This window comes from Montipora foliosa, chromosome 11, assembly GCF_036669935.1.
Source record: "Montipora foliosa isolate CH-2021 chromosome 11, ASM3666993v2, whole genome shotgun sequence".
NCBI classification, from domain to species: domain Eukaryota; kingdom Metazoa; phylum Cnidaria; class Anthozoa; order Scleractinia; family Acroporidae; genus Montipora; species Montipora foliosa.
In genome coordinates this window covers 29,570,047-29,581,862 of record NC_090879.1, presented here as the reverse complement: position 1 = coordinate 29,581,862, position 11,816 = coordinate 29,570,047, and the positions used below count along the sequence as shown (strand labels likewise).

The window sequence follows — 11,816 nt, the reverse complement described above, 5'->3', positions numbered from 1 at the left end:
CTCGCCGATACTTACATGCTTAACGTTCTTTTAGGCAAATCCGCAACAATAATAGAGGATATTGGCGTCCTTCAGAACGATTACGAGTACGCGTTTCATGTACTGGGCAACGCGCATTATATTTTAGGACGGTGCCGTACTAATTTAAGAGATATTTTTGCCACGGTGTGTGATTATGCGGGAAGTGTAGACCTTAACAGTGTTATTGAATTCCACAAAAGAAAATTGGGGGGTAACCCACGCATTTTTCAAAGATAATTCAATGAATATATTTGTAAAAGCTTTAAAATACAAAGCAATGTATGGCGTTCTTTCTCAAATTGAAAGCTTTAATTAATCTCTCAAAAATGCACGGTTATACCCCCAATTTTCTTGTAGGATACCAATGAGTACTTACTAAGATATTTTAACTTGCTCCTCCGGATAGTTTTAAAGCCTTGCGCAAAAACATATCCTTCTATGTGTAGTAATGCCAATTTCGCGGCGATAGGAAATCACGAGTATCTGGAGATGCGCAGGAACGATATGCGCAAATAACAAAATAGTAGGCACCGTCCTTAATAGAGAGAACATTTTTTGAATTGCGAGACGTGCTGGTGCTCAGAACTGAGAACGTTGTAACTCGTAGTGGTTTTTTTTCCTCGTTACTCCAATCCTGAAAGGTCGGCTGTTATATGTGCCGTGCGGGGATTCGAATTTTATCTTCGATGGGTGCTGATGTAATGTTTAAAAAACTAGCAGCAGTGTTTTATCCGGGGTTTAAGAACACGAGGCGTAGTCCGAGTGTTTTTAGACCCGATAAAACAACGTGCTGCGAGTTTTTCTGAACGGTTTCAAAAAACATTCCACAAAGAGCGTGTACCCGTCTGGAGTCAACCACAATGGTTCAAATTGTGAGAGGTGAATGATCAAAGTCATACAAGAAAAACAAGCTGTGCCTTGGTGTTTGATCAGATATATAACAGCTCATACACGTGACGTTTTATCGATGTTTCGGTGGGCTGTTAGGCCTCATAAATTATTATGACGTTTTGAAGGTATCTCTCGCGAGCAGAGCGAAGGAGTGCAACAACAACAATACTTTGTTTCACCCCATAGTTACAATAAACTAATAACAATTATTCAATAATTATACAATAATAACGATAGTACAGCAGATAATAGGGGTGCTGGCTGCCCGAAATAACCTAAAGTTAATAGTGCGAGATACTATCTACATGTGAAGATAAAATTCGTATCCCCAAGCTGCCATGTAATGTTCTATTTATTATAATATAGATAATGATGAGTTATGTCCAGATTGAAAACAACATATTTTACTCATTTCCAAAGTGGCGAAAAAGTGGTCATCAACCGCTAAAACATGCACGTTATGTAACATGATACTTAGATATGAAAGTTAGGAAAAACGAATCATGATAAAGTACAAGTAAAATAAGAAGTAAAGCAACCATATTCAACGTCGATAACTCGTAACAGTAACTTTAATCACTGACAAACCTGAGGTCGACGGTGCGCTCATTTTACTCCCCCCCTCCATCAGTGCTCCGTTTACGGGTATTTAAAGCTACTTTGCTACACAGAAAGGAAAGAATTCGAAACAAGGATGCGAGATCCGGGAATCGAACTCAGGTTCTCTTGCACCAAAGGCCGCGCACTAACCGGCTGTGCCATCCTTGCTCCTTGAAAATGATAATGTTAAAAGAATCATAAAATGTTAATATAGTAGAGAGAAATTATATTACAGCACAAAAGTATCCTACAAGGAAGGAAGGGGACTCTCGCTTTTAATTGGCTAATCGTGTTAGTAACCATGACGACAGCTACATTCTCACGTGTGAATGATAAAAATAATATCTTCACTTCACGCGGTGAAGATTTTTAGAAAAAAGGAAAATCCTAGCATTTCATCGGTATCTATTTATTAAAAAGCATTTCTATTTTCTTTCTTTTCCCGTTCAGGTGAAAAATGAGGGTCTGAACGTCTCTTTCGAGCAAAGTTCCCTGCCGTCTGCCTTCAGAAGCGTTCCATTCGAGCGTTTCCCGTTTCGTGAGTGTGATTTATCTCACGCTGAATGATGTCTTCTCTCTGAACAAAACAAAATCTGAAGACGTGGGTACCTTACCAAACACCACTGTGGCCTCAGCGACTGTCCTTCCAGCTCCTCCAGAGAAATTTAATGAGCCAGTCAAGATCGTTCTTCAAAACAGAAGGGTAGGGTGCTCTGTGTCGCTTCATAATTAATTCAAAATCTTCTCATTTCAGTACCTTTGGGTCAATAGAGAGTGTTAGCATTGACAACGAGTAAGAGTACGAGAACGAGTCCATCTCGTACTCGCACTCGTTTGTCGTTCTTGTAAAAAAATGTGTAAGCAGGGCATACGAGTACGACTTCACGAAAGCTTCTCATGTTTAAAATTTTGACACGATGTTGACAGAAAGGAAGGAGGATTAATGTGCTATTCAAAAAATGCCCAAAAATACCATCCTAGGCCTTCGGTGAAGATTTTAAGTGCTTCTGGGATACACCTATGGCAGAGATAACCCGCTACAAAGATAAAATTTTACCTTTCAAAAACGTCGTTCCTCGCACTTCGAGTTTTGGAGGAAATCCCGTCGTGGAACGAGTTGCCAGAACGAATTGAGCACGTGTCTGAGCAAAACGCTATGCGCATTATAGTCAATGGTAAAATCTCGTTCTCGTAGTCTTACTGGTTGTCAATGCTAACACTCTCTAATAAAGAAAGCCCCTTATTTCCTACCTACAAATGTTAGACGTTCAAGATGGAAATCTACTACAGTATTTTGCTGTTGATTCAGTCTACATAATCAAATTTATGATTATTCTGGTCATCAGCACGTTACGACATCACTCGAAAGTTGAATAAACCAAAAAGATATCTCTCATTAGTTCCACATGTTGGTCATGTAGCCTTTATTCACTTCGCCATTATTAGCTGTCTCTCTAGAGATTAGTTGCAAACCATGTAAAACTCAGTCTTCCTCGTTCCCTGCTAGGCATCATCTATCTTCGTAAGCAAAAACTCGGAGCCGATTTACACACGGTACGATTTTTGGCGCATACGACAAGCTTACGACTGGCCTCGACACGACTTTCGATTGTCGCAGCGTTTTAAAACATGTTTTAAAATGCTACGACATTTTTTCTGACGTACACGACAGTTGTAGGCCTGTCGTAAGCTTGTCCCATGCGTTGTCTGCCGCGAAGCCGCGACAGCGACGACGGCGTATCAGTGATAGAACAAAATTCTCTGGTCTGGTTTCGGTCCCTACGAATCTCACTTCCATGTAATGTTTTCAGTCCAGTTGATGACTCTCGATTCTGATTGGTACATAATTTAACATACACGCAATTCAATTTATTGGCTTGGCATGATTAAAACAACGGAGGGGAAGGTGTGGATATTTGTCACATTTATGGATGACGAGCGTGTGATAGCGTGATTGTCACTTGGTGTTTTTTAGTTATGATTTGAAGCGTTTGACAGTCTGCGTCTGCGTGGAAATTAGACCGAAACCAGAGGTTTTTCGCAGTTCTTAGTCGCCGCGATACTAAATCTCTCTTTTACCTCTTTTTTTTTTTTCCTTTAGGTGAGCGATCCATCCGGGCCTCACCAAAAGCGACATGTGTCTTCTGGCGAAAGGGAGAGGCCGCGATATGGAAAACCAGCGGTTGCGAGCTGGTGCCTAGTGAATCTGATGCAAAGATGACTACGTGCAAATGTGATCACCTGACCATATTTGCGTCCCTCATGGATCCGTTCGACTCCACTGTAAGTTAACCAAAGATAGGAAATGCTCTACTCAGTTTCAAATTAACAATTCAGAAATACATATTTATTTGCCGGGAGTCCGTATGGGAAAAACCGTGCCGGAGGTCTTACGTAACTATTTTCCTTCGTTTGTAAACTTTCGCAACATTTCAATTTCCCGCAATTAGCGCGGCAAAATGTCGGACCGTGGTCCGTGTCATGCAATCAAACGAGCACACTATTGGCCAATCAAATTCAGAGATTTCGGATTCCAGCTAGCTTTTCACGTCTTCATCAGGGCTTTTGTTGAAACTAGTTATCAGTCACATGATCGCAAATCACGTGACCATTTGAGCGACTCCTTTCAGGGACGGGAAACGGCTCTACTAGTTTCAACTTTTTAATTAAGGCACGCTGTTGCTACGTAACACGAGCGTACAATTCATGTTAAAATATTTTCAACTTCAAGTGAAGATGTGATCCTCGCAGTTGTGAACGCAATTTTAGCAATTGCGTAGGGAAGCCTGAGAAATTTAGGACTTCAACGGGGTTTGAACCCGTTACCTCACGATTCCGGTGCGACGCTCTAACAAACAGAGCTATGAAGCCACTGACGTTGGGAGCTGGTCATTTGTGGGTTCTGATGTTCCCGTGATGATTGCATCAACGAATGAAATGATATATGAAATGGATCACATATTGAATTGCGGATATGAAATCAAGTGAAGCTATGATTCTCGCAGCTGTAAACGGAATTTTAGTAATTGCGTAGAGAAGCCAGAAAATTTCAGGATTTTAACGGGGTTTGAACCCGTGACGTCGCGATGCCGGTGCGACGCTCTAACCAAGCGAGCTACGAAGCAACTGATGTTGGGAGCTGGTCATTTGTGGATTCAAATGTTCCCGTGTTGAATGAATCAACGAATGAAATGTCAAAAGGAGACCAAACAGTCTGCAATTTCCAACACTTCACGCTTTATTTGCTTCTTCGCTAGTTATATAGTCCGGGTATAGTTTCGCTTTTGCTTCTCTCCTCACGCTATTGATTTTGCTAGTGTTTATTCGCTGGATCGTGATTAGCCAGTGGATAGCGTTATCCACCTTTTGAAGAACCGAGGGCTGGAATCCCACGCCAGCTCCACAGTTGGTAACCTTCCTACTTTAGAGTGGTCAAGATATTAAGACGGGGTCTCTTAATTCTTAAAGATAGGAATAACAGTTTAAACAAGTTTTTTTTTTTGTCTATTTTGAGATTGGAGAAGCTGACACAAAAGCCCTTGAAATGATTTCAGTCATTGGTTGCACTATCTCGCTGATTGCTGTACTTGTAACTATTGCTGTTTCGCTGGTGTTCTGGCGTGCAGTGAAAAGTCCGAGAGCTAAAGTTCTTCTCAACCTGTGCGTTGCAGTAGCGTTGTCGTGCATATTTGTTATCGCTGAAGGATCGGCCAGGGGAAACAAGGTATGTTTCAATATTCAGACGGCGTTTTTTCCGTTTTTCACAGTTTGCGGCACTTGAGTTATCGTAAATCGTTCAAAGCCCCCCCCCCCCCCCAAAAACAAAAAAGAAAAAAAAAGAGGCATATCAATCGTCCTTTATCCTTTATTTTCTCTTGAATATGATGAATGTGATGACGGTCTTGCTCCCTTATTCTCTAGGGACTTGCGAGACTTCAAGGATATGTTTAATCCCGTTATATTTTTCCATGCAAATCTTTAATTGTATAAGAGAGTGCTCGAATTTAGCATCAAATTGAAGTCGATTGTTTTACAATGTTTTTAATATGGCCGGCAGTATCGTTTGCTTTAAAAAAAAAAACATTTTTTAATTGTGTTGTTGGAGGCAGTGTGGTCCAGTGGTTAGGGCGTTGGGTTTGCATGCGGCTGCTCCGGGTTCAAATCCCGTTCTAACCTCTGGCTTGGATTTGTTTCCGGTTGTCCCGGATTCAACGCTAACACGCTTTGTAAATAGCCAACTGGTTGCCTCCTTCCAGTTGGAGTTCTTAATGTTTCTGTTAAGTTTGAATTGTTACTTTCACCTTGTTAACAGTGGAGTGCCTGTAAACTAGCTTGATAGCTTAGTGTAATTCCACTATAAAGACTTTTTTTTTTTTCTCGTCCTAGTTTTCCATTTTTTCTAGAAATGTCAGTACCGCCAACAAAATTCAGTTTTTGGAATTTTGCAAATAACGGAGTATTTAAAGTTGACAGAGTGTTTCTTTTTAAAAATTAGAGTACGATAGATTGCCTGTCAGATTCTCAGCCCGGGAGGCCAACATGTACCCTGTGACGTCTTTCGAAAACAAATGATTGGCCGGCATGCTTCACTGATTCACTTGATTTGTTGATTAATTGATTGACAGGTTGGATGTACTGTAGTTGCCGCTTTTCTTCACTACTTCCTGCTCTCTTTGTTTTCATGGATGCTGTGCGAGGGTGTGTTACTTTACATTTTATTGGTTAAAGTATTTGGTGGAAGCGCTGAGGAGAAAGTCAAGTATTTCTACATTTTTGGCTGGGGTAGGTTTTCTCTCTCTCTCTCTCTCCCTCTCTCTCCCTCTTGATTATAGCATAAAAATATTTTTCGCTAATCGCTTTTTATTATTATAGCAATACATTTTATCTCACGGTGCAAGCACTATCCAATGTACTAACATTACAATACTTTCATTAATTACAACATTAACTAACCTCAATTACAATACTTACAACTTGCATTACCATACTATACTATAATTACTCCAAAAATCCAAACTTAAGAAGAAAGTGTGAGACAAATGTAACTTAAATACTGGTCTGTAATTTGCCTTTAATTTTTTTCCACTGCCCAATTTGCTGTTGAGAAAAGCTAGGAAGGTTTCGAAGTAGTAACTGTATGTTAAATAGTTTTTATTTTTAAGATCACACGAGCGTAGCCTCCATATGCACTTGCTTCCGTATGCACGTGCTAATCACAAATACTTCTATTTTATTTTATTTTTAGTACTGTCAGTACTTGATAGCTGATCCTTACTCAGTAGCAGGAAAAAGTTTAAATCAGTTATGCAAACCCGAGACGCAGTCGAGGGTTTGCATAACTGTCTCGAATTCTCCCAACTCCCCCTTGTGTTTAGATGAGGCTATGGAAACATGGAAAACTTCCTCTATTGCTTAAAGAACACGATTATTTCCCTTTTTTTAACAGGTTTTCCAGCCATCATCGTCGCCATCTCATTGGCCGCTACACAAGCTGTGGGGTACGGTAACGCGCACGCTTGCTGGCTTGATGTTTCCAGCGGGCTGATATGGGCTTTTATTGCACCTGCAATAACCATCATTTTGGTCAGTAAAAATTCCTTACGATATGAATCTAAGCATCCATATGGAACCTTCGGTTCCCCGGTTCTGTTTCAAGTGAGGACATGAGCGTAAGACTGTGAGCCTATTGATTAAATGAATGTTGGGACGAGAGGTCGCAAAATACTTCCTGCGCATGCGTATGATCCTGTGCCTATGTCGCGGATCTCCCCAACATAGCAGCACGAAGCTTCTTATGCTTATCCTTGGATCGCCAATGAGGACTAGGCTTAAATGATTCCCTTCTTTCATTCATTCATTCATTCATTCATTCATTCATTCATTCATTCATTCATTCATTCTTTCATTCATTCATCCATGTCCGTTCATTCATTCATTCGTTCATTCAGTCTCAGTTCATCATTCATTCTTTTATAAATTCATTTTATTCATTCAGTCAGTTATTCATTCTTTCATATTCGTTCATTGAGGAATTTGCTGATTGATTTATTTGTTTGTTCATCCATTCAATCATAATGTATTCCCCCCCCCCCCCAAACCCCCTCAAATTTTGTGGAAACTAGATGTAGTTCAAATCTCGAAGAATTTGCCTTCCCGTCTAAGATATAAGGCCCAGACAGTTAATGGATTGTGAATTGTCCCTCCCATAGGTGAATATCGTGGTATTCATCTTAGTTATTCGTCAAATGATGGGCACGAGACACGTTCAAAACAAGACACAAATAGAAAAAGTCAAAGCTGGTGTCAAGGCTTCCGCGGTCATTCTTCCTTTGCTTGGAATCACGTGGCTTTTCGGACTCCTTGCCTTCAATTCAGCTACTATCGCTTTCAAGTACATTTTTGCTATCGCCAATTCTCTACAGGGGCTTATGATTTTTATTTTCCATTGTTTGCTAAATAAACAGGTAAGAAACCAAACTCCGCTGCTTATTTATTGTAATATTGGTCGAATATTGTTTCCTGTTTTGTCTGTAGCAATCTGTGCTTTGGGAGTTAAAATGATAATGTGCTGGTATACGCATCGTTTAGTGCAGATTCTCACGATTGCCGCACAAGGTTGGAAGATTGGCTTTTGAGTTAAAATATTTGTCTTATTCGAATATTTCTCGCGGCCTCGCGGAGCATATATATATCTATTTTTTACCAAAATGTGCCCGCATACTGAAAAATTGTCTCTGTCTCCCGCAATGCGTTTTTCTTAGCTTTTTCCTCGCGTATCCGGCTGACTTTACCTCTTCTGGTGTCCGAAGCTGTAAATAGAGAGTTAAAGTGTTGGAACAGATGCAGACGTCTTTCTTTTTCAGGAGCCCTAATGCTCTAGAAGCTTCCTGGTTTTCCTTTAAAAGCGTTGTTACAATTATCTTGATTCTCCTTGCTGGCTGGCAAATTTTAAGTGCGAAACAAATAGACCTAATCGGCTAACTCAATGTTGTACCCAATTCAAACCCTTTGGGAATAAAACGTTTTGTTCCAGGTATTTCCATATCATTTAAATATGAATGCTACATTATCATGCAAATACAATACACAAAGGATCTTGATCCCGGAGGATTTGAATTGGGTACAACATTGAGTTAGCCGATTAGGTCTATTGAATACAAAATAAGCGCGATCATAATTGATGTCCCGTAATGCATATTTTGATAGAAAACTCTCGAGCATCTCGTGACGTCACCCACTGTTATTAATTGGACTTTACGATCTACGACGCGGTCGTCAAGGAGAACGCTGCCAAACAACAATGTCATTGGTTAAAAGAAGACAAGTAATTGTGCTGCACGTGCGCACGCATTTTAGCACGAACTCGTGCCGTGTACACTGCAGAACGGCGTGAAGTCACCAAATTTGAGGTTTTGACGACAACGAGAGAGACAAATGTGGATCTTTCAGTCTATTTTTACTCTGAAACCGCTCGTACCAATTTATATTTAGGATACTTTGCCCACATTGTACGACGCGAACGAGATGGTCTAACTGCGAGAAACTTAGTGCAACGTTAAATTTTGAGGTGACGTTTTCGTTGACGTCGCTGTCGTAGATTGTAAAGTCGCTACAATGCCATCCAGAACCTGATTGGCTGTTGAAACATTGACTTCTTTTATTCCGTGGTTGGCAAATTTGAATATCTAAAGAAATGTGACGTCAATGTTTGTAAACAAGAAATATCGCTATATGTCGGAAACAATTAGGACCGTGCAAGTATACATGGCCTTCATTTGAAGAACTAGTTTCAATTCATTGTTGTTGGTTTATATTCCCCTGTAAATGAATATTTGCGTTTGCTCGAAGCATTTTGCTGCTATTTTCTGACTATTGATTAATGCATTTGTTTGATATTTCTGTTATCTCTCTATTTATTTGTTTAGTTATTGATTTTCTTATGACCCCACAGATAAAGGATGCTATAAATCGGATGCGCGAAAAGAGTAGTTCCGCCGCTGTGTCGTCAAATCCAAAGAGCAAAGCCTCTCCAAAATCTCAAGCTAAATTCGCAGTTAAACAACTTGAAAAAGGTGCGTTGCTATTGTAAAAGGCTGTGATGTCTCATTTGTTGTGTTCCGTTTGGAGTGGGGGTCTTTTGTTTTTGACTCGGGGTTTCCACTGTCGGTATTTATCAAAAAAGAAACGTCAGCTTATTCTTTTTCTTTTAATTAATTGTAATAATGAACTTTATTTGAGTGTTAAGTCTTCTAGTTCTGGGGCATAAAAAGAAACATCAGCTTATTGCTTTTCTTTTAATTTATTGTAATGATGAACTTTACTTAAATGTCAAGTCTTCTAGTTCTGGGGCATAAAAAGAAACGTCAGCTTATTGTTTTTCTTTAATTAATTTTAATTAATTAATTAACTTAATTATTTTAATTTTATTTATTTAATTAATTTTCTTTTTCTTTTAATTATTTGTAACAATGAACTTTATTCGATCGTGAAGTCTTCTTGTTCTGGGGCTCTTATTGGGGACACTGTTTATTGAAATGAAATCAATTTTAACTCAAATCAAACGTTGACTTTTTGAGGACAGGTTAAACCGGAGTAGAGAACCAAAACACTCAACCCTCTTATGAGGCCGAGTCTGGGATTCGAACGCGGGCCACATTGGTGGGAGGTGATTGGTATCACCACTCCACTATCACTATCATTTTCACTACTCCCGCCATATTTAGGCATATCCCACTGAGAGATTTCATGTAATGAAATGGAATCTACCTTCAATGGTTTCGTTGCTAAGATCATTCTCTTCAAAATAAACGTATGTCTTGAAATTTCGCTTTTTGATTCGCTTTGATAGTTAGCAAAACCGCTTGTGCCAGTTTATTTTGTGAGGATACTTCGCCCGTTTTGTACGACGTGAGCGAGATGGAATAATCGTGAAATATTTACGACAATGCAAAGTCATGTTTTGAGGTGACGTTTTCATCGACGTCGCCGTCGCCGTCGCAGATATCTGTAAGCCCGCCCTAATAGGCTAATCCAGGAGGTGTGAAGACAAGGCATGCTTACTGTCTTTGTTTGGAGGTGGTAGGGATAAAGGCATGGGAAGGAGTTGTTGCAAGACTTCCGGTCTAATGAAGTCGAACTTGGTCGATATAACTGAACCCCAGATTTTTATTCGTTTCTTTCGTTATGTCTTCCTTGTGTCCTACTTTCATTTGATTTATTTCTTGCAGTACCAAAGAAGTGGTCCAAAAGAGTACAGAATGATTACGAAATGATGCAGAACGTGGGAACTTTATCAACTAACTCTTTCGCAATCCCTGCCGAGAAACTGCCGGATAGAACAAAAAAGCTCCAAAATACCCCAGAAAACGTGTATGATGATTTGTCGCCAATAGACGACAATCGTTTAACACTGAAGGTAGGAACTGGATGTGACGTATCAATCAACGGCAGCGAAGACGGAAACACCTCCGTTCACTCTTTGTTGCCACATGAAGCTGAAACGGAAGAATTTGCAGACGGAAGTTACGCACAGAAGCCTAATTCCGCTGAGGAGCTATACCCAATTGATGGGAGTATAAATCGTCTTTACGACCCAACACCAGGGAAGAGTGAACCTTTCTTGGAAGATAAGGATATGGGGAGTAAGGCAGATTGTCTTTCACCAAAAGAAAGCTTACCTTCCCATTCTGGCGAGGTTTTTGTAGAATTTCCCGAAAAACTGAACTTGCAACCAGGAGAGGAGCCACAACTTGAAGGAGCTCTGCCGTCAAGTTGCTCAGAGGGAACACAAGATTCGGATTTCAACTTTATAGATACAGATGCGTCCGCAACTAAGGAATTAAGACAAGATGATAAAATAACTTCAAAGGTAGGTAGTTTGCAAAGTGTTTCCCCTTTTAAGCTCTCTTCGGGCCTTAAAATTTGGCGTTTGAATGTTTCTGGATTTCTGAATGGTTTTCATAATATGTGATTATTAGAGACTTTGTCCTTTGTACTTGAAATCTTACAAGGGCTGTGCCACGGCAGAGGAGTTCATTTTATGTAGTTTTACCAATAATTATTCTCTCCTACTCGCTATGCAACTAAACGTTAACCTCGGAAAATATGGTTTTATCAAACGTGTTGATGAAGGTCGAATTACCACCGTGAACGATTTGGAAAGCTGACGTTTAGAGCCTTAGCCCTTCGTCAGAGCGAAGGGCTCTGACGAAGGCTAACGCTCGAAATGTCATCTTTCCAAATCATTCACGGTGGTAATTCGACGTTTATGAACACGTTTGATAAAACCAAATTTTCCTGTTGTT

At 40.0% G+C, this 11,816-nt stretch overlaps 1 protein-coding gene across 2 annotated transcripts in view; it reads left to right on the top strand.

Annotated features, from left to right (window-relative positions):
* Positions 1-1,964: 1,964 nt before the first annotated feature.
* The window catches only part of LOC137975864 (adhesion G protein-coupled receptor L3-like), a 19,715-nt gene continuing 9,863 nt past the window's right edge, over positions 1,965-11,816 (top strand). The window contains exons 1-8 of one of the 2 annotated variants that reach the window (XM_068823065.1): positions 1,965-2,215; positions 3,614-3,795; positions 5,027-5,236; positions 6,138-6,294; positions 6,959-7,095; positions 7,722-7,976; positions 9,464-9,584; positions 10,740-11,380. In XM_068823065.1, coding sequence (XP_068679166.1) covers positions 3,730-3,795; positions 5,027-5,236; positions 6,138-6,294; positions 6,959-7,095; positions 7,722-7,976; positions 9,464-9,584; positions 10,740-11,380 — 1,587 coding nt within the window. In that variant the 5' untranslated portion in view covers positions 1,965-2,215; positions 3,614-3,729. Of the gene's footprint in view, positions 2,221-3,613; positions 3,796-5,026; positions 5,237-6,137; positions 6,295-6,958; positions 7,096-7,721; positions 7,977-9,463; positions 9,585-10,739; positions 11,381-11,816 lie in introns of both variants that reach the window. The other variant, XM_068823066.1, reaches the window with a different exon arrangement.